This window comes from Temnothorax longispinosus, chromosome 12, assembly GCF_030848805.1.
Source record: "Temnothorax longispinosus isolate EJ_2023e chromosome 12, Tlon_JGU_v1, whole genome shotgun sequence".
NCBI lineage: Eukaryota > Metazoa > Arthropoda > Insecta > Hymenoptera > Formicidae > Temnothorax > Temnothorax longispinosus.
In genome coordinates, this window is record NC_092369.1 from 9,188,983 (window position 1) to 9,213,625 (window position 24,643).

The 24,643-nt window shown below is 38.1% G+C and overlaps 1 protein-coding gene across 7 annotated transcripts in view; it reads right to left on the reverse strand.

Moving 5' to 3' along the window:
- The window catches only part of LOC139823441 (neurotrimin), a 171,637-nt gene that overhangs the window by 16,227 nt on the left and 130,767 nt on the right, over positions 1-24,643 (reverse strand). For 5 of the 7 annotated variants that reach the window (XM_071796002.1, XM_071796007.1, XM_071796003.1 and 2 more), the window contains exons 2-5: positions 21,880-21,969; positions 11,311-11,414; positions 8,163-8,370; positions 7,762-7,917 (exon numbers count right to left, since the gene is read on the reverse strand). In XM_071796002.1, the coding sequence (XP_071652103.1) occupies positions 7,762-7,917; positions 8,163-8,370; positions 11,311-11,414; positions 21,880-21,969 (558 nt within the window). The remainder of the gene's footprint in view (positions 1-7,761; positions 7,918-8,162; positions 8,371-11,310; positions 11,415-21,879; positions 21,970-24,643) is intronic. The other 2 variants (XM_071796006.1, XM_071796005.1) reach the window with 1 other exon arrangement.

Here is a 24,643-nt window from a genome sequence, read left to right on the forward strand (position 1 = left end):
TCACACATTTTTATCCACGTCTAAGAATACTTCGCGCTTTTTTCTTTCTTATATAATTTTATTAAAATTTTATTTATATACGTAATGTAAGGACATACTATGACACAGGAATCGACTTTTTAAATCGATAGATACGATGATAATATTTAATATTTGTAATGCGCATATATTTTCGCGCGTATAGTTATCATCTTTACATATTTATGTGTTTTCACGCGTTTCAATTACAAAACTTATTACGGACAAAATAAAAATTGCGGGTTATTAAATTTCACCGTACAGCACAGCTGAAGATTTCGCTGCTGAAAGGGAACGCAACATATATATATACACGTGATGCAGCGATGAAAGCGGTGAAAGGGATAAAGTTGTTACCCGGCCTGCTGCAGTAGGATGCGAGAGGGTGCTGAATCCTTGGTAGCCAACCCCGTGCTACAAGCTGCGCGGCAAACCTATCTATTGTTCCATAAACAATGCAGAGTGCCGGGAGATTCTGCCCGGCGGGTCGCACTTTCAGGGGATTTTAATCAAGTAGTCCCGCAGGCCTTGTGTCGGAACTACTCGCTTACCGGTTTAACGGAAACCTTTAAAACTTTCGGCTTAATGGGAAACCGCAATATGGCCCGGTCGGGGCCAGAATTTCACGGCGGACACGCCGCGGCAGACGCGAACAAAGGAGAACGCGGACAATTATTATTTTCGGGCACGCCCAAATTTTATCGTCTCTCTCCACCCCGTGCGATCGAGGTGACTCAATTTAACTGCAGCGATCTGATTATTTCACGGTAGGGCAATCGATGCCAGTTAAGATTAGACTATGCGCTATTATCATATCGCGTGAGCTCAAGCGTTGTCATGTCACATATGAATAACGCCATTAATGGAGTTATCATTGGCTTGTGGTTCTCTTCTAATTGTTTTCATATCATCCGTTCTATTCATGGATTTTTACATTTTTCATGTTCTTCTCTATATGCGTTATGTGTGTATATTTTCAATCTGCATTTTCACTTTATCTATTTACCTATGTAAAATAAAAAAAATGAGAGATTTTTAAAATACGAAAAAATTGCTAGAAAAAACAAAATAAATTAAAATAAGCTTTTTATCGCTATGTATCAAAGATAAAATATTTGTCTAACGTTCGTATGATGTAGGATGCAAAGAGAGAGAGAGAGAGAGAGAGAGAGAGAGAGGAACGTATGCCGCGTACAGATATGTACATATTATGTGAATATTACGTTCATATATTAAAGTTATAGACATGTACTTGATGTACGTGTCTATAATACTACATGATATTACCTGCGTCGACCTAGAAAGATCAGCGTTCCACCTATAACGTTATTAAACTTCGGCAAAATTGGTTCCCAATCGTCGGACTTGATAATAAAGTTTCGCGTTACGCGCGTGTACCGGCGAAAATGTTTCGAAATTTTCACGGGACATTACGCTTCTGCGAATGACGTGAAATCTTTCGGAGGCTCATCCCCGCCGTCGTCGTTTTAAACGGCGAATGTGCGTAGAGAAAGCGGCATGCGCGCACGAAAGCACCCCGAAATAAATTAGCGTCCATTCACGTCGATGCCGGGGCGTGCTTTGCATAACGTTTCCCGCGGCGTATTCTCGGCGGCGTAAAAATAAGCGAACAGCTTTACTCGAAGACGAAGTGGAGGGTTGGCCACCTATTTGGGAATTAGTACGTGATGTATTCCGGCCCATAAGCGAAGGATGGGTCGCAGATATTTCATCCCATTCCCCTTTCTTGTAGCCTTAAGTGCCCTTTTTCGCGTTATAACCGTAGAGATAACCCAGGTACATTCATTTCCAAGCGAAATCCTCGGCCAACGATTATTGCTGCTAATGTATCCGCGAATGTTACACCAGACGTACGTAAGTGATTCTTATGCGTATTTATTGCGCCGGCCGCGAAAATGCTTTCACAAATGTGTGTTAATAGCGACGATTATGAAAAATAGCGCAATTATATGGATTGTATAAAATATTGAAAAAGCAAACGTGGCATTTTCAATATTTTTAAATCTACGTCTCTCGTAATCTATAAAATAATTAAAGCAAAATATATTTTTATCCTATCTGATTCACGTTTTTTCATGTAAAAAATAAAAAAGAAAGCTCACTCCATTTAAATACCTGGAATTTCCAATATATAAACGCAAATACTAGAATAGCTCACATGCTAACAATATTTACCTACACATATAACACACGCATACACGTATGTACACCATGGCATGCGTGAAAGTTACAAATATTTGATTACATTTTTCAGTAACCATTTGTTTTATGCGTAAAAGGACATAAATGTCCACAAGTTTTAGACAGATTGCGTGAATACTTGCGCAAGATAAAAAATAAAATGAAATGAAATCGCTCATTACTACGGGCACGGGCTCGGGGAACATCAGCGATCGATTGTCATGGACGCTTGACGTCACGAGGTTTGAAAGACAAATTACGTTTGCAGTGCAGCATTGCGTAAAGCGGATGAAAGACGGGACTATTATATTCCAGTTTCCAGCGAGAAATTTCTCAGATAATATTGACTTCGTGCTGAACGCTGACTTTACCGGCGGTTTGGAAGGCACAAAGGAACCTCAAACGGTAACGAGAAAATGTAACGTGCCTCTTCACCGCAAGCATTGGCGCACCACAGACATCGGGGCGTTCGATACCGGTTCGAGCCATTATGTGTACGTGTGTTACTTCTCCCTGGCATAGAACTGAGCGAGAGCGATGGGGATGTGTGTGAGCGCGCGAAATGAGTGCGAGGGTATAGCCGACTTTGCGCCGTGCTTTATACCCGATGCACATCGACTCCTATTCTCCGGTACGTTCGTCTCCTTGGCGCACCGGCAGGAAACTCAGCTCGTTGTCGGTTTCGATTTTCCAGTCGCGTCGCGTTATGTCGGCCTCGCGCCGACAAGCCCGTGGTCGCATTAACGGGGAGGTCTTGCCAGGACTCGTGAGAGTATCGGTGACGGAAATACTCGAGGTGTATGTCTCTCTCTCTCTCTCTCTCTCTCTCTCTCTCTCTCTCTCTCTTGCTTTCTACCTATCTACCTTCGCTTCTTGGTAGATATAAACAGGTGGGCGAGGGAGAGGAGGCGAACGCGCGCATCCATGACTTCACGTGTATGTACATTTAACAGTCGGTGAACAGTACATATGTGCGAGGATTCATGTGTACACACATAATCACGGGCGCGCAGCTACATTGATCCGCGATAATCGTGTAGGTGTATACGGTCGAGTGGATGGTTTGCGCGGTATCTACACGTCTGTTACACATACGCGCCCGAACGAGTTTAAAGTCGTTCCCGTATCGAGAGAAATGGACGGAGAAGGACCAGGGTCGGTCCACTCGGCCGACGCTGATGGGAATGGAGGAGCGCGGACACGATGGACAGGTAGCAACCAAGCGGACTCGTACGTCTCGAAAAGGCGGAAAGAACCCAATCGCGTTTCCTGGGCACGAAGCGAGCGAAACTGCATCGACGAGTGTCGATGTGTACGCATTTCCATAAGTATGGAAGCAAGGTGGATTTTCGCCTGTGCGCGCAGGTGAACGCCTGTATCGGAGTTGCCGGACGCGGATTATTCCCTATACTCCTCTGGCTCGGCCACTGTATCCGGTTCCAATTCACCTTCAGCCCCAATGTCCGTTGGACGACGTCGCTGAATTGCGGCGCGTTATCGCTCTTATGAACGATCGTATGTTTCCGCCATCTTCGTCGTTTATTTGCCCCTCATGGCCTTCCCCCCGCGTCGGCGCTCTAATTTCCCGCCCGCGCCTTCCTTTTATCTTTTCCCTCGTGTTCTCGCCATCGCCTTTCCGCACGATCAGTTCCGGTACCTGTCCGCCAGAGGTAAATCTTCCTTGTACCTGCAGGTGCCTCGCACCACCACCACCACCACCAGCACCACCGTCACGTCCAACGGCGGCACCACCTCGACGCGCGATAGTTTTGCTAAATTCGATTTGCTTTCTCATCTCTCTCAGCCATTCTTTTTCGGTTACTCGCCCCGAGGTTGGGCGAAAGGGCAGACTGCGCACGCGGATGAGGCTATACCTTCGGCCCAAGAAGAAGCAAGAAAAGCCGACAACCATCTATATTTTCTCGGAGGGTTGGTGGGTGTCTGGAGGCTATCAGGTGGGAAGTAATTGCGTTAGCCCGTCCCCAGAGGCCAACACATCAGTTAGTAATGCGGTCGTACGGCTCGAACGCGGGCCATATTCACCACCGCGATATTTCGTCCAATTACGCGGATAATCTGACGCTTCTCTCGAATGACGAACCGCCGCGCCGGCTTACTAGTTAGCGTTCCTGTACGTTGATTGATATCGATCACGTATCGATACGTATGCCTGGCAACTTTCCAGATATTATTAATGATAGATGGAATAGCAACTGATCTCTAAAGAATACTGACAGAATCATAATTGAATTTTTAATTAATATGAAAACTTTATTATACTCTTTATATTTAATTTTATGGTAATATCACATATGGCATAGTAATTGAGTACTTTTAGATTCCCATTAAAAAGTACTCGAATCTGTAATTTTAAAAAATTATGTAAAAAATTGCGAAATTTTTAGAGGTTAATAAAAATATCAGCGGTTCGGAAAGTTTTCAACGGGGGTTTAGAACACAATAACTTACTTCCATTCTCTGCAAGACTAAATACTGAATTTTTTAAAAAGAAAATGATGAAAGAGTCAAAAAAGATATGAGTAAATTGGAGAAAAAACAGTTTATGTAAATGGATAAAGTGTGTGTAATGGGTTCGATATATAAATAAAATATTCATAGCTTCTAAAAGGTGTTAAACCCTTCAACGCTCATGTGCTATGCGCGACATAAAAGTTTATTTCCTCTTTACGCAGTAATGTTACGAAATGCCATCTTATAACGTCAGCTATCATTTTAAGTTCTTTGCAACATATATTTTCAAGGCAGTAAATATTTGTTACGAGTGCATTATCCTAATTTGAAATAATACATACGTATAATCAATGCGACGCTTACGTCGTCAACAATATTTTCTTTCTCTGCATTATTGGATTTTTCTAATACGTTCGCGTTTAATGACTAACTTCCATTTACGATGAAATTAGCATGCATTTTCGAATGCATTACATAATGTTCGCACAACGCAAAAAGAGATGGAACTTTTTGCGATGTAATGCTCATTTGCATTTGCATATTAATAAACGATGCTTAGATATACGAGCTTTTATCACAACTAAGAATAGCAATTATTGTTATACTCACAAAATAAATTTGAAAATAAATTAACGAAGAATGCTGTTTTAAGAACTTGTAAAACACAATTTTATTGATAATACTAAAACAATATTACGTTTATATTATAATATTATTATCTTTTCTAATTAAAAATACCGAGAAAAATACTAATAGACGCAATTCAAAGCATACTATTTTCTTCGTCTTTATTCCCTGAATATCAAATTAATTTGTTTTAACGTTGTTTTTCGGACGCATTTAATGGATTTTGCAGAATTTATAGTAATATATTTGCAACTAGAAAAACTTTCAAGTAACGGTGTCAAATTAGGTGTAACCACATATTCGAAAAAAAAATATTTAAAAAGAAAATCACTTCATGATATTCTGTTCACGTAAGAATTCTTTAAAATTATTATTTTAATTATCGTCGATCTTATTTTACAAATTAATTGTAAGAACAAAATAAAATGACACGACGTGTATATAAATAATTACTCTGTAAATAAGAATGGCGATAGGTAAAACAGCAAACAAAACAAAATAAATTATACGCATTTATTGCACATCCTAATTCAATTTTAATATAAGAACTCTCCAACTTATTTGTCTTATTAGCTCACAATAAATTGCGCATTACTTTGGAAACGGATAATCAGTAGATCACGCTACGTAATCGACTATTTTTCCATATCAGAACGCGCGACATCCATATTTATCAGTATCAATTTATACGGCCGGCTTAGTATAGAGTAGTGGTTTACGATCTGACGATCCTCTGAGCGTCGGCACTCGGCGTATGCCTGGAAGGCAATGAAAATTTAAATTAGCGAGCAGAAATTAAATCCGACCTTTATCCTTTATTGAGGAAACCCTCTGGAATCTGCAGACGGTTTGACGTCTCGCCTTCCCATGCATTTCCACTCCGACCGACAGACTGGCTTGTACTTTTTGGTCTCGTCATAATTAGTAATTAAGAGAGTAATTAGCATCGATCGAGACGCGATCGAGGAAGCAGACGTGTTCTTATGTCGTAGGGTTATTTTCATCATGTTGGAACGATAAGGATGCCACAGCTGCGCCATCATCGATACATTATTTATATCGAAGTCTGATAATTATCAATCTTCTATAATGGATACTAACATAATTCAATAAATGCTTTACTTATTTTTATCAAGTGCATCGTAAATTCAATTTAAATTAAAAATAATCTATTGCAGTACCTACTTGCAACTACCTTAAAATCATATTTTTTATAGCACCACCATTGTAATATATAAAAATTGCTCGGCTATCGCTACAAGCACCTACGTTTTATTCACTAAAAAGTAAAGTAAGAATGAAAGACGTCCTGAGAAATTCAACGCGAAATAAGAGTTCTGCATGGTAACTTATCGCGCAGAAATCGAAGAAATTGTATATCGAACAGCATCTATATCTATATCTCTATATATCAGCCTCAACTTCGAACTAGCTGTGAACTGCACAACTGCACTTTTGGACACATTACAGTACAGTTTGGCGATATGTAGTGGTTATACCGCGCATCTGAATAATTGCGTGCTGGCCACGGCTTACTCGACCGAATTTTGATGTTGGATTAGGCGAGGAATAATTAATCGTTAAAGCACAGCATCCGTTAGTGGGGTGGATGATACCGGTTTGGAGATGTATAAACTGTCCGTATCATTGTATTTCCTCACGTAAATCGTATTATTTATAGAATGAAAAAGAAACGTATTATCTTTTATAAAACCGCTAATAATATGACAGCTTTCTTTTCGTAAATACAAAGCATAAAGAGTGATTATGCCTAAAAACGGACTTAATTAGTGATAATCACTGATGTATACATATAATACAGGAGAGGAGAGAGGAAAGAGAGTTGCGTTCAATATCGGAAAATTTATAAAATATTCCACAATACGTAGGCAATACATTTAATTATCATGTAAGCTAATGGTCAACGTATTGTTTTGCTTTCGAGAGCTTCATATTGTGTCTATAAATGTGTGTGTGTATTTGTCTATTTATTACTAGAATAATTAAATTTCTAGATTTTAAATAAATAATATACTTAGCAAAGACTAAAATTTCGTCATTTTTAAAATGTCTCGATTAAATATCAAGATATTGGGATATTATATTATTTATAAGTTGCATGAAATTAAAAATACATCCTTAAAAATATTTTTAGTTTAGCACTTGGTAAAATAATACTTTAACTAAATAATCGTCGTTGGTCGCAACTTTGTAACTAATCCACAAATATAACGCATATTTAAGCGGCAATACCAATCTAGGAGTGACCAATTTAGGGGCAAGGATCATTTATCATCTGCATGCGATATGTGTTATTGAGCGGTACGTCTCTCGACGGCATTATGAAAGTTATAACTATCCTATCCGGTGTAGAGCTCCGAATATCATCGCCCTATTTGCTTGTCTATTCGCGAAAATTATGGTAAATTAATTATGACTCACCACTCTCGCCATTATAATTTATGTTCTTGCCATCCTCCCGTCGCCACATGACGTAAGGCTCCGGATATCCGGTCGCTTTACACGTCAACGTCACATTGGAAGCTTCGCGGACCACCATGTCGGTGCTGGTCTCTTTGGTAATAATCGACGGTGGTACTGTAACACAAACATTAGAAAATTTTTACTTTCATAAATTTTACTTTCATGATCGTTGTATTTACGAAAATTTGAATTCTTTATATGCTTGCTTGCAGACATGTACACGTACATTTGTTCACGTTATTGAATAATATATTGATAGAAACATAATTTTCTAGAAGACTGTAATGTACAAATAAGTCTAAGTTTAAGTAAGAAATATGTGTGTTTTAAAAAGCTTTGATATCAAACATTTTGCTTACCTACAACTTGTACATAACCCTGACGACTCTTCATTGGATCCGTATTCACCTGGCACATGTACCATCCGCGATCGACTTCTTGAACTTCCTTTATATGAAGATACCACGACCGGTGATCATTGTACGATAATGTAATTCGGGGATTCTGAGTAATTACGTTCTGATGAATCGACAATATAGTTTGCGTGTCGACGCGCACCCATGCCACCTAAAACATACGATAAAACACATTTCTCTTAAACTCCTTAACTTTATACTCCCGCCTTGGCTGCTTAATTATCAAAACATCGCTCGATATACATACGTATAGCGATTCAATTTTTTCTATCCTTATTCTACTTAATTGTAGCAATAAAAAGTAAGATTAATTGTGGTACATAATATTGAATACTAAGTAGTTAGATCAACTTTATTAAACAAATTTACTTATTTGCAAATTAAACTAAGCTGACTATATTTAAAATTAGAAAGTATATTTATTTTTAATTTCTCTCTTTTAAAAAAGACAATGTACTTTATATAGATTATACGTTATTTAATGTTAGATTCATCTATAAAATGTCTTTTTTATAGGATCTCGAGGCGCACATAACATACGAGATACCTTTCTTATTTACTAATAATTTTGAATATATGTATATTCCAACAAGTTTATATATTTTACTAAAAAATATCGTATTCGCTTCGTTCTCTTAACCTAATAATCGAATAAAGTTGTACTCTCCATCCTTTACATAGATCTCGAGAAACTGACGGAGGCTTAGAACTACTCACTCTTCTTCCTACTACCGCCTGTCTCTCACACACTTTCGTCGTTGAATTTTCGATACGGGCAAGAGGTTTCTTGAGCATGCAAAACATGCCCGAAGTCTCGCAAATTCTACAGCAGTATAATTTCCACCGCAAGCGCAACTCAAGTATGTTTCGTGTTTCCAGTAGTACGTCTGGAGAGTATCGCTCGTAGAAAAGATCAGCTCACTCGCGAATATTTTAGCTTTCTACCCGTATATGTACTCAACTCATATGTATTTATACATGTAGGCATGACTATGTTACATGTTGTATGCGTAGACACGTGAACGCACACTTATACGCTCGTACCGAGCGATGTTTCATGGTATTCGTTACAATATTGCTTTAATAACTCATCTTGACACAACTTCTGACATGCTTTCATCGACATAACGGATGAAGGTTCATCCCAAACTTGATATAGTTATACGATCGTTAACAGTGGAAAAACGGGAAATTGAACTGTACTTATATAGAAAAAGTAATCATCCTAAGATTATCCTAAGATTAAAACAAATCTAATTTGAATTCAAAATATATAATAATTATAAAATAAAAACGAAGTTAAATGCCACTTCTATCTTATTAAAGCAATATAAACGAAGAGCTAGCACATAAGATTTTATATAAAAATTTGATAAGTATCTATATATTTTAAAAAAAAGTTTATATTATATTAGCACATTAATAATTATAAAACAAGCACATGTTTTATTACGTAGATTAAAACATATTAACTTAAACTTAAACAAATTTTAAATTATTTTTATGAGAAAAAATATATATTATAATCAATATATATTTTCGATGTAAAAACTTACAAACTCAAAATTTATCAGCTTTAACATAGAAAAGCATTTAACGCATTTTCATATAAAAGCCTTTTCGGTTAAAAAGATGAATAGATAGCTGAATCGAAATGCCGCTGGAAGAAAATTTTTGAATGCGAAATATGCTTTCTCCTCGGAATGCGCAGCGAATACCGAGTGTACGAAAGTGTACGAAAGCTCGTCGAACGACGAGAACATAAATCTTTCATCTCTCATTAAATTTTCAAAAGATGGGTGGCGGATACCTTGCAGATTATATTACATGTACCGAGGCACATTCCTGAAATGCACTTAAAGGAAACGTATGAATTTAATTCACTCGTTTAATAAGATGTACTAAAATCCGTGACGAGTAGAGTTAGTTCGCGATACAAAATATACAATAATTTGTAAAGTTTTAGTAGTTTTACTTGATTCTGATCATTATCCCAGGGAAGAAGGAACGTATTATTAGCTTATGCCGAGCTGCATTATTTCTGGTAAGTGTTGTCGCTACCCGGCAAAATAAATTGTATCCTATTGTTACGTCATCTCAATTAACTGAAGGAAAATGAAGCAATTATGCGAAGTCTTTGATAACGGTACGTAAACTAGGACCGTCCAATTCGCAGTCTACGGACCATAAACGCCGTAGGGATTTCAGTAGATACTATCTTCATTTAATTTGTGCAAGCGCTTCTTGCACGGAGAAGCAAGAAAAGTTCGAATCTTGCTTAATAGCAATTTGCCATGTTGAAAACGTTTCAGCACACTTTAGACTATTTATAATTCGTGTCAGAATTCAGAATAGTATTCCATTTATGCGCCGTGTAATACAAGGAACCATTGAAGGATCAGAATACATGTATAAAATATGTACTAAAATTTAAAGAAAACTTTAGCCAAGTATATTGCAGGATTCTCACTTATTATATTATAATATATTAATTATATAAATGCCAATGTGCTTTTAACAACAAGAATATTACATCCTCTTATAATATGTCTCATTGTATTAGCAGTTATTATTTCTGTTCTATATCCACTCTTATCTGCGTTCATTTCGCACGACGTGAATTGAGCAGAAAATAGAAATGCATTGCAGAGAAAAATGCTTACAGAAAAGAGAGAAGAGACAGAGAAGAGAGAAAAGACAGGGAGAAAGAAAGAGAGAGAGAGAGAGAGAGAGAGAGAGAGAGAGAGAGAAGGTGTCTGACATTTTCGATCATAATAAATATAGATACGCGACCTCAATTTTTCTAAATGTTTCAATCGATGGCACAAATTTGGCTCGGGGAGAACGCGAATAGTTATACGATAACAGTATTCCACATAAAATCTGACACGTGGAACGTGGAACAGAAACGGAAAAGAAATTTTATTTCAAGCATGTTACCTTGTAATATCAAAGGTTGTCCCATTAATGTTCTCAAACAATTTTATATAATTGATGGATTTAACGCAAAAATGATTCGAGTAGCTAGCCATGTTCTGCATGACATTTGACATACATACAGTAGTAATAAAGATAGTTTAATTTAAAGTACCTTATAATGTCGTAGGTTATCCACCACGCAAGCCAACAGAGCATCACGTCCCACGCTTACTGTCACGTTTTGGATTTCCTCGGCGAATCGGGGCAATTCGGAGTCTGCAACAATAATGTAAATGTTTTAGAACAACAAAATAAAATAAATCATTAAAATACTATAGGAATTAGAGCATGACACTTATTTTTTATTGCATCAGTTTCTTTCCTAATATTTAACGTTATTACATAACAAAACGTAAACAGTTATCAGATGCTCAAGTGTTCTTGCAGGAAATATGGAGATTTCCCCATAGAGGAAATTCAATTTAAGATCCCTAAGTTGCAACGGCCGTCTGAGATAACTAAGTCTGATTAGTAATTTGTTGTCCTTTTCGAAATTACACCCCGTGGTATACATAGAGATAGAAAATATTGTAAACTGGAGAGTCAGCGTAGCTCTGGTTACATTAATATAACCGGCACCTATTTATCATAATCTGTTAAATTACTGTTGTCTCGGCCATTACGAGCAGAAATTTTTCTCTAAAACAGACTATAGCGTAAATTAATTAAAAAATAAGCTTCTACTATTCATTCGCATTTTTTATATCTTACATTGCGCGGAAACAATTAATACTCATTGCTGAGTAATGCGTAATTGTGAGATAAAGTAGTTATAAAAAATACAATATATGATATTATTATAATAAATAATCATTTTTCCCCTCAGAGTAGATTATTTTTCATAAAATTGAAATTATATTAATAGTAGAATTATTATTATGAGTCAGTCATTAATCATTTCCTAAATCACGTGAAATCCGAAACTCTGCTAAAAAATATTTATATAAATGATTTTATATTAATCCTGACGTATTATTTTACTCGTGTTATGGTGTAATTTAATTGAGAAAAATAAGAGATATAAAAAAATGTTTAAGTTCTCAAATGTAAGGGATGAAATAACATGAACGATTATTCGCTTTGGCATCACTCATGTTAATAAATGTTCCTTTCTGCCGCGCACTATGTATCTGATCAAGATAAACCTGTCACGAACTAAGTACTTGATTAATCACTTCGACTATTATTCACTTACAAACGTTTGATGCTGGCACGCCTGCACGCATGTCTAGACAATGCATCGTCCGACCTGATTGCAGAGTTATTATCGTTAAAGCAGTGTAACGAGTTCAAGATTCAAACCGGGTCTTCCTTAAAAGCTTTTACCTTCGTTAATGTCTTTACGTTCCGAGCATCTGAATTATTTATGGGCACAAAGAACTCGCGGAGAACGGGAAACAGAAAGATAGAAGAAAGGAAGCGGGATGGAGTGGAAAATATCGTTGAGGAAAGAGAACGAAAGACAGAACGGTGGGACAAGCTTCGAGATAAGTTTGAGTTACTTTTAGGTCTTTTAAGCGCGACAGCTCGGATACAGGACAGTGTTAATTATGCCCCCAAGTGCTTTATTATAAAACACTTCGCAGTGTTAATTGTCGCGCCTACGACGGCGACGGGGAATGAGGGAAAAAACGAATGACGCGCTTGAAGCAACTTGAAATTCATTGCGATGGTAAAATGTCAGAGTAAATGGTTTTGTAGGTCCAACTTTCTCAAAGTGTTGCGATGAGAGTTTTTATATTGTGCACATCAAGAAGATGAGACTGAAAACTTTTTATGTGACCTAAAATTCTTACGTCTTGTACAATCATTATTGAAAAATGCGCCATTTCATGTTGATTCAATAAATATTTAAGCTCTCGGATTTCGTTTTAAATTTCTTTACGGCTATTTGAAGTTTCAGTCTAGGTAAATACGCTCGTTGTCTCAACTTGATTGGTGATACAGTGTATAGTACGTTAAATTTTATCCGCGCATCAACGAGACATGCCACTGTCATAATGGCCGTCAGAGTATTCAACGTGTTAATGATAATGGGAGTGAGAATCGAGTGAAACTGCTGGAATTCGCAAGCACGTCCTCGGAAAGTCGTTATCAAACTGATTAACAAGCTTTGATTAAGGTAAGCCCATGTGTCGGTATAGCACGGAGTGCTTAATAATATGACTCGACTCCGCTCGAAAGACACAATACATTACATACTAGATATACCGTGAATTTCGTGCATAACAGTCCGCAGTTAATGAATATGAATTTCTGCCGTCACACGTACCTGCGAACAGTTTTGGAATAGGTATTCAACGTGAGCTCCCCCGTAGCTCGCGTATTATCTAAACGGAGATGACAATAACCGTGAAATGTGCGAGAGCTATTTGCTATATATTGTCTGATCTTAAAATAACTTGTCAGTTTAATCGCCATGTAAAGTACGAAAACGTTTAGTGAGATGAATTGTTAATTTATCTTGCTAAGAAATACATAGAAGATTAAATTTGAATATCTTAAGCGCGTGTGTTTTTGAAGAATGGAGAAATGCTATAGACTACTGGCAAATTATATGGAATTCGAAATCTTATCATGTGACAACTGCGACAAAGAGAACATCACTTTTTATCTGCGACATTTATGTCTCATCTCGTTTGACATTATCGTACATACCGCCAAGGAAAAATCGCATTTTTGTATCTCAAGAGTTCTGACTCAAAGACGGCCTTATTTTCTCGTTAAAGAACGATTTAACGAGAAACGAAATTAAGGGTCACGCTTCTTGCCTTGGAGGCAACCGCCCCTGCGTCTGTCTATCCACGTTTCCACAGCCGCACTTCGGTGTTTTCTTAGCACACTTCATCACCTTCAACCGTGCCGGAAACCGCAATAGCGTTTGGCGGTGCCAAAGGTGATTCAATGGTTTCTCATTAAGTTCCCGCTTCACTTTGTCTACCTCTTTGCTTTTTGTTGCCATATTGCCGCCGCTTATACAATAATGATACAACTCTTCGATGATTAGAAACCACGGATTGCAAAATTCTCTCATATTACCTACATTATGCCCAAAATAAAATATAAATATAATATTAAACAGATTTTTCTTTTCAATTTGCATTGTACATACATATAACTTCTTTAGTATAATTAAAATGTAAAATATAGTTATTGCATTGTTACAATAAATATATACATATCGTGCTTGTATCGTAATATTAAATAGCTGAGTTCAGAGTAGAACTTTAAATCTGTATATTATAATGAATTAATATAAGTAATATATAAATTATACAAAAAATTATATAACATTATTAAATTTTAAGTAAAATAATTTCAGAAAACGATCCTTAAAACGTTAACAAAAATACTGCTTCTACTGTACAAACAAATTCTCAAAAACACGTATTGGTTTAATTTAATAAATTGGGAATGGTATCTGCGGTGGACTCAGAATTAAACACAGTTACACCGTTTACATTACATAATGCCGAACCCTTATTTGCGTTTGTTATTCCTTGTATATTTTTATCCCACAGCATATCGTATCCGATGTGTAAAGTAAAACGAATATTCCGTTATACTATATATGTTATACCGCGGTTCTATCATGGGATACGATTGCGCGGATAGCTACGGTAACTTTTATTGTGCAAACTATCATAAATTCCCGCGAAATTTCATTTCCAAACTGCGACCCGCTTTTCGGCTGCCAGCTGTATCTGCATTTTGCAGCGAACTGCGGCGAAGGACGGCAGAGGCGAATCGGGCGAGACTATTTCGTCGAGGCGCACGGGAAGAAGTTAACAGTTGGACCGGCCATTTCCGCTAGGTATTTCGATCAAGCAAGATCTTACGCGAGATAACATTGCCGATTGTTCTATGCGCTATTGCAGACGTTTGTCAGGGGGAGGGAGAGGGAAGGGGAGAAGTTTCCCCTCGTCTGTTGAAAACGCGCGACATTCGAGAAACGGTTAAAGCTGCATGATGTCCATACGAACCTATCCGGTGAAGAACTCTTCAATCGGGAATAATAAACTTTTACTGCAAACTATTTCAATAAAATTCACGCTGAATGTAGATTTTCAGCGACGAGAGAGACGCGACGACAGAATAAAACTATAACTATGTTTGGTCTGATCGCAACCTCATCACGATGAAATGATGAATGTTCGATCATCATCGATCGAAGCAACCATTCCGAGAAAAAAATGAGTATAACATGGTCAAATGTAAAAATATATTATTAGATATAAAAAGATCTATCCAAAGATAATATCATATCGCGCCGAATTTCGGATCTGATTACATATAATCATATAAAATTACATGTTATTTAGATCTTTTCGTATGTAATAATGTATTTTTACATCTGACCATATTATACTCATTTTTTTCTCGGGTTATTATGACATATATTATTTTAAAATAAATCCTATACGCGTATATAATTGTATAAGATATCCCTCTCTTCATCCGCACTCTATAAATATGTAATATAACGTAAACTATATTTAAAAGAGAAAAAAATACTTGCGCGTATAAAATATTATCTTTATGCTGCCACAATTTTTGAGTAGGAGTATATAAATATTCGCATCAATACAGCCAGTCGATTTGTGCGCTTCGACAAGCCTTTCAGACAAGAAAATCTTCACCGATCGAATAGTTCGAACATGAAACTCGTAGGGATTTACCTGAAATAAAGTTAGAGTTTATTGGTTTACTGAAGTAAACGGAAAAGGACTTGTGCGAAACGTGCTCAATAATCTGTGCCACGAGATTATCCGAGTGCTGGCATCGTTTCTTTCGACGTGCTTCTACCTTCGCAGCTTCGCGCGGAAATCACGATGGAATTTTAACAAGTTGCAACCCGTGCTCGGGTAGCTCGCTCGGAAAACGCACAAAGACTTATGAAAGTCATGAGTTCCCTCTCTCAGAGTAAGCATTGTTGTTCTTCCGGCTCTTTCCATGACAAGTATTATGTACCGAGCGGAAAACACGACGTGAACATTCCTATATTAAACACAGAGATCGGTGAAGATCTTACACCCAGATTGCTTTAACGAACTCACGCTCGAGAAATTAAGATAGGAAATAATTACTGTTTAATCATCAATACAGCGTTATATTGCAGAATTTCAAAGTCCTTCAGATTTCTTTGCTTTCTCTCGGATAATAAACTCCCTTTTCTCTGACATTTGTAAGCTAAAGTACTGGCTGTAATTACAACGTTTCAAAAGAGAGGATGGAAATTGTGTAAACAAAGAGGAGATAAAGAGACTGGTGTACATAAGAAGAAAAACAACGTTATTAAATTTTGCCATCATATCTCTTAGCATGAAACCTAATGAAGGAAAGTGGGGCAAGGAGAGAGAAATTCGCGTTGAAATATTAAAAAATTCTATAAATTAAGGGATTCTTTATCTCATCTCTATTTATCGCGTAAGAAAGTTTTGCAGATATCTTCGTTTCAACGGCATGCTATTAGTCATTTTTTCGCAAAATCTACATTCTTGCAGAACTGTAAGCAGTCTCGGTTTCGAAGTCGTCATATTTCAGGATTTAATCCCACGGAAAATATATTAACACTGCAACGTCAAGCGATAAATCAGGCAATAAAGGAAAGCTCGACGAAGCAGGGAGGTCGGATAAAAAGAAAATAACAGGGCAGAGAAAGTGATCTTCATTATTTTTAAAAGCACTCCAGAGGCACGGCTGGGAACCACTAAGGGTGCCGTGTGACATATATACGTGAAACCCACCCCTCGGAGGCGTTGCGGAAGGGGTGACTCCAGCGAAAAATATACTCGGCCAATATTTCTAATATTCCCGCCCCGATTCTGCCACCTCCGGTTGGCGCGCGTACAGATTCACTTTGCGCTCAAAGAATAAAAAAATTAAAAAAGAAAGAAAAAGAGAGGGAGAGAGAGAGAAAGAGAGAACGACCATTCGCGATCTAGACGACGACCGAAGCTAGAAAGTTTTGCATGAAATTAACGTCGGAAAAATTACTGCTATTACCGGCGGTCCCGTACGCGCGGTAAGTCGGACGGAAGTAGCAGGAGCGAGATAGCAAGACCCAGTGGTAAGACCGTGGGTAGAGCGGTCGCGATGGGCGGCCAGGCTATAATTACAAGTGTGGGGCCCTGACTAATTCAATTTTCCCCATCTGGTAGCGATTTGTAGGCGGAATAACTGCGAGGGAACGAGACGGGAACGGGCGACACGCTGGATAATAGCCACAGGAAGTGTCGTCTGGTACGGAAACGCGTAGTAGGTAAGAGAAAAGATGAGAAGGGGATGGGAGCGCGTACCGCGGCGCAGGAGTAACGCAGTCGGCTGAGTAAATAAAGTCCCGTTTAAATGTAATATCTTGTTGAATTGTGCCTCGGGGTTGCTGCTGCCGCGCCGCACCGCGCCGCGCCGCCGCCATCTCCACCGTCGTCGTCGAAATCCGATACGCACACACTTGGCAGGTCGATACAGCGCCGGTTACTTAACGTTTACTAACTATTCACCACTCGTAGCGTATTCCCCCCCCCCCCTCTCTCCCGCGTCTCGTTTCCGCGTATATATTCCCCTCGCTTCCAGACCACCGTCGGAAATTTCGACAGACGGAATATCGCGCCGTAGAAACGCGAGAGAAACGTCGTTCGCCACGGCGATAAAGAAACGGGCTCGCGGATCTCACGCGTCTCTCCTCTACGTTCATCACTCGTCGTACTTTATTCCCATGCTCTTCTTTCTCGCCTCCAGCGCATCTCCCAATGACGCCGTGTGCCTGGCCTCGTGCATATTCCGCGGCAACGCGAAGCCGCGAGAGCTACGACGAAGGAAATTATTTTATTTCGCACTTCAGAATATCACCCCGCGGACTCATTCATATTCATGCCCGCGCCTGAGCACTTCGTCTCCGAAATGTGCCGGTAGTCGTGCCGGTTAGTTTAAGATTCAAGCACGGTCTTCTTATACTCGGTCTCTAACTCCGTCCCTTATTCCCTTATCGCCTTTGATTTTGTCTCTTAACGAGAACAAATATTATTTGCAATACGGTATGCCCGGTTTGCGAGGTTTTAGAGCTATTAAAATTTTGTGTCACGCACATTCAAACGTAATACAACGTATGTTAATTATTACGCGATCGTGATATAGATTAAGATGAAGATTATTGTATTTATATATGTATATATATATAGTCACGTTAATACGAACTCTCTCATTTGTATTATTGCGATATAATTTTGATAATCTGTATTCACCCAACGTGATCGCCTGCATGGCTCTGTTTGATATCAAACTACAAAAAATGTTTGAGATAAGATTCAATTTTAAAGATCAAGTATTCCATTAATATTATAATTGATCTCATTTAACCTTATAAAAATATTAGGCTTAATTTTAATAATAAAAAATTATAAAAATAAAAATAATAATTAAAATTTAGTCTCTATAAACATTTACACATTTATACTTTACCAATATTGTTAATAATTATATACATTGCTGGTTGATAAAAATTGTATCCGTTAGCTTTGTTTACTCTCCGGTTTATATCGTCATTCGCGCATGCACATCAGCGAGATGACAATCGGTTCATTTCCGCAAATTACAGCCGGATCTTATTCAGCTCTTATTCACGGCGCAAGGTCTAGTTACGAATCTGATTGTCTTACGACGAGTAAACTTCTCTTCAAATAATGCCATCTCCTTGGTTTATCTAAACAACCCCAACTTCCCACATTGCCCGCTTAACGCAGGCAACTCGGTTGATTAGGGTGCAAACGAACCGTAAACATTAAATTATTCATCATCCGTCCGACAGTGGAGACAGTTAATTAACAGTCTAACTGGCGCATGATTAGTTTACGTTATTAATGCGATATGATTAAAACTTTTTTGGGTCATGCGCTGTAAAGTGAATTCGCTTCACCTCGGTATGAATCCGATAATGGCAACTACACGAAATTATCTCTGTCCTCATTATCATTCACGTCATAACAAAATGTTGAAATAAAATTTAATAAAATTCTAGTAATCAATCATAACGTTATGTCGAAAGAAACGTGCGCGCGCGCGCGAATTAGAATCTAAACAAATATAATATATGTAGAATCTACATTCGCGATCTTATGCTCGCAGATTCTGCTCGTGCATGGATGTGCATACATTACCGTCATACCGATGCACTGCCCTCTGTGTTTTTACCGCCGATGCAACGCAAAGAACATCTATAATATTAAAAATCTCGCGAGAAATCTATGTAAGCGAAACATCGCAAATTAACGTCGCAAAGAAACGTCGGTTCCGCCTGGAGCGTAAGAGTTGTCGTTCCTTTTCCCGGGGAATTGGTCAGATCGTAAGATTTCCCGAGTGCCCATGTTACCGATTAGTCTCGGCGCGCACGACGACGGTGAGATCGCGTTTTGGGCGAAGGGGGAATTCTCTTCGTTGGGGAAACAGGTGGAGCGGGAAATCGGACGGGAAGGGGAGAAGGAAGGAGGATAGGAAGGAAGGAAGGAAGGAAGGCAGGAAGGAAGGAAGGAAGGAAGGAAACGTCGAACGAGCGCGTACGGGCGTAGCGATAGACTTCTCTCCCTCGGAACGGGAGAAATTGCGGGGACAGCAAGGGAGGTGCAAGTCGAGCGGCAGCACGTCACCATTGTGACGAATGATTCGCGCGTGTTCCATGGAACACCGACGTTGCGTCTTGCCGCGCGTTTCTGCTACCTTCCATCCCGCTACGAAAGCTGGCAGCCGACAGCCGGCAGCCGGCTTTGAAATCACGGGTGTCGGTGATATCGATCGGCGCGGCGCGGAACGGGCAAATAGAAGAGACGGTAGGATGGCGACGGAGAGGCCGGGGAAGGGGCACTTAGAGAGCTACTGCATACCGAAACTTCTCTCCGCATGGAGGTTCCATCGCGGATTTTCGCGAACAAAAAATCAGGCTAGAATCCTGTGACGAGAAAGGCGAGAATGTGGAGAATCGAGGAGGGCGATAGCGGGTGATAGCGGGCAAAATGGGAGGGCGGGGGAAGGGGTAGATGAGTGAGAGATGTGGTGGAGCTGGGCGAGATTTCATCCGACTTTTGTGACGCGGCTGATATATATTTTTATCTGACGTTGGGATTTGACTGTTCGCCGAATCACCCCTACCCAGAGTGCTTCTCTGATATCGAGCGGTAAGACACATGCAAATGGTCATTAAGCTAGCTATACCGAGCGAGAACAGAAAAAATTACTTTTGATTTGCGGGAATCAATACTTTTAACATTTGTCAGTACTTAATCGTAAAAATATGTCCATTGAGAATTTATGTTTAACGAGATAATCATATATGTTTTGAACGTAAGACATCAAAAATACGTAGAAATGACATACTGTGTAGCCACAATATTAAATATTAAAAAATTAAATAATCATGCCAGAGATAAAGCGAGAAATAAAAATCAAATATTTAATAACCTTTACTTATAGATATTCTCGCCATTCATTCAATATTCAAATTGTATTTGCAAAATAAGATCATGTTCTCCCATTTTTGTAATTACCAATAAAAGATACAATAATTGTAACAGAAGCCTAAGTTCAATAGCAGAAGTTCAATACTGAAACGGATTACATTTTCACAAACGTACAATTATCGATGGCAATCGACCTCTTTTCAAATATGTTCATTTATTTTTTTTTGTTTAAAAAGCAAACGCGAAAAAAAATATCAGTAAGTTCTGAAACGCAAAATAGCCAAAATAGATTCGAATAGTGGCAAGTATTAATATTGCAGCTATTATTATATATACTGCATTTTGATTACATGTTAGACCGCAATATAAGCAGCTAAAATTCCTTCTATAAGAGCGTAAGTCGGTCACGTTTTATATGTACAATAACAAAAAATTGCAATGCTTCGCTCTAAATGATTATGCATATGTCACTCTTTAATATGCAATAACGAAACTCGTAAAATTGAAACGACTGCATCGCTTTTTATTTTACCAAACGTTTGACGTGCGCTGTCCATTGAATAACATTTATAGCTTGTTGCTTGCATTATGCAGCCATCATGCGATTTGACAAAAAATAACTTATTAGCGCTCACCGTTTCGTAATGATCGATATGTGACACAAAAAACGGGCGGCATAAAAATACATTGCTATAGGTGACAGCATTCGCGCGCGTATATGCTACGGGGAAAAGGGATTATTTTCAATAGAGATTATACATATAAAACAATCTGCTCACCCGATACGGCGATAAGCCCACCGTCGGTTTAACGTCGCGGTATAATATCGAAAAGAGCTTGAGGTCGGTGGTGCGGGAAAGAATCGAATCGCGTGGCAGGGAGGAGAGGGAAAGTTATTTTACAAGCAAGCGGATATGCCGAGGCGCGAAATGGCCCATTTCACGAGGTGCCCGCGACTCCACGTACAATATCTGTCGACACACACGTGTGCGTCCTGTACACGTGCAGCAATCGTTAACGTAACGCGAAAGCGCTGGTGTTTCCTAGTTTATTTTGGCCTTTAACGCAAACAACAAGGACGATAATGCTCGGTCCCGGTTGACACTCGCAACGCGCAGCCACGCGAGTCCGATTTTCGACATCGAGTGCATTCCCACAACATCCCACGGGATCTAGCGGCTTTCGCTAGTGATTTCCAGTTGGATTGCGCTCGTCAACGTATGGTCACTCACTGTTATTGTAACTGTCCGATAATGATGCATCCTGCGTACCGTGATGATGACCCGATGTTTGTCCCAGTAATAGATTCCTCGCTTGTCGTCCTGTAACACAAAAGAGTGCAAGGGACGTTATAGAGAATTCGAAGATTGACTATCGCAAAAATTTAAGATAGCAGTTGATAAAGAATTTTATTTCAAAGTAAATTAATTTCTAAAAGCCCCGATTGTTTGCACAAGGTTGTCATAACAACGATATATCAACAGTGAAACAGTATCAGAGATCGTAGAGCGTGCCAACGTGAAACATATCGAAAATCCGATTAGATCAAAAACGTTCGCGAATCAGTTTAATCGAAATCCATTAAATCGAACCCGTGATTTTCGAGTACTCTGATATTACTCGTGAACTCGATTAACGGACGAATACTCTGGTACAGAGAATACCTACTCTACGCTAACAGCACCGCATTCAACCCGTATCTGTTCCAGAATATTTGTTTGTAAAATCGAGAAATACGATTGAATCTTCTTTTATAATCTAAAAAACAATGCAGTCAAAATATCATAAGTTATAAAACACTCTATTCGTGTCATTTCGTTATACAAACGTATATGTGAAAGTAGAAGATATAAGTTCAAAAAATCTGCACTTATTGTTAAATGTAACGTTAATTTTAACACCCGAGAATGTAATTTAATATCCATCGATTTTCCATAAAAAAATTGATAGTCATCCTAGAAAAATTGATAGTACTCCTCATAGTATTACTGTATTACCACGCTGAATTACCACTGAATTGCCACGCTGGCGAGATGAAACAACACATATTAGCGATATTTTGTCCGCAATATGTCATTTTGAAACAGTTTCATAGATTTATATGCGAGATGGTGCATCGAGGTGACACGTGACATGCGATGAACACGGGCATACGTCGCCAGGAACATCGTTTACGCCGTTCACAAGTGACGCGCGTCACTTTGAAAGCACAACTTATGTGACTTATGAGAAATTTATCTTCCCTTATCGCATCAAAACGCGATGATCATAAGAGTGCATTAATCTATTATCACATTAAAGGAGTTTTATCTATAGGAAAGAATTCTCGAGCACGATGAATCATGAATGTAAGGAAATTTAATTTCAAAAATTACATTAGTAATATTGATTAAAAATTTATAGAAAATAGAGATTTGTCATGGTCGATAAAAGGACCTTAATGATTCGATTTGACTGTTCTAGTCGAAGTAATCTTGCAAAAAAATTTATAATACAGCGCAAAATTTATTGATCTATTATCACATTAAAGGAGTTTTATCTATAGGAAAGAATTCATGTGCACGATGAATCATAAATGTAAGGAAATTTAATTTCAAAAATTACATTAGTAATATTGATTAAAAATTTATAGAAAATAGAGATTTGTCATGGTCGATAAAAGGACCTTAATGATTCGATTTGACTGTTCTATTCGAAGTAATCTCGCAAAAAAATTTATAATACAGCGCAAAATTTATTGATCGAGGGTTAAAAGTTACGAAACTCGATACAGCCTCGTCATTCATTTGATCATCCTTCTACAATCGCTCGCTACACTATGCGAAAATAGGATTTCAAATGACTATGGTGGTGACTCTCGAGCCCAGCCCTGACTAGTGTAAAATTACAGCGCGTTGTGTTAAAATGCCTCACGGTGCTTTTTTATACGGTTGAAAAATAAATCTGACATTCTCTGGTTCGCATATATAGCCATTAAATCTATCGATAATAAAAGCAAATCATAACACGCAAGTGCATCTTAACCTGTGGTCGAATCAGAGCAAAGTTTTTAAACTTATCGATAAAATAAATACATTTAGCCAACAATTATTATATTTGTTAACTTTTACACCAATTGTAATTTTTAACGTAGTATGACGATAAGGTTTCTCATAATTCTTTTTTTTTTTTTTTTTGAAAGATGAATCTCTGTGAACAAAGATATAAGCTCTTCCATTAAAAGTTCTGTTTTCGCTACTTTTTAAAAGCGTTTTATACTGGAAAAGATATATGGATGCTTTGTCAAAATGTTTTTGTTTATAGTCTTTTGCATCTTACACTTGTAAAACTGATGTCAGCATAAAAAATAGATGCGATAAAAATTTCTCTGTAAAATTGTTTTTTTACCCAATTTTTATCCATTTCTTTAGAATATTCGGAGCCATTAGCAATTTATATATTCTGTTCAGAATTAAATAGTTTATCTTAATTTAAAAAAAAATATATAATATACGCTACGTTGTTTACACAATATTTGCAATATGTAGGTCAGTGCGTACGAATCGTTGCAAATTTTGTGGATGGTAACGCGTGATAACGTTATGATATTTTCCAGCGAATTCGAGGTGACGAAACTATCTAAACTTGGAGATTATGACAACCGTTTGTCGCGAGTTTAACGATGTTCAGTGACGGTGCTTCCCCAATAGTTATATAACTTCGTGCGTCTCATAAATGCGAGCCACGGAGCAACTTGAGGATAATTACATTCGCAGATGACAGAGAGTAAAATTACTTGCATTATGAGCACGAGAGTAGTAGATTACACGAGGGAAATGTAAATTTGTAAGAGCCAATATATACGCATGTTTTGTGTCTTTCGCGCACAAGTGAAAATTTGAAATTACAATTACGCACTGCGAATAATTGCGCGGCGCGTTGCAATAAATTAATAGCAAACATAAATCTGTCGAAATGCTTTGTTTCATTTAACTTTGACTTTGCGCAAAAAATTTA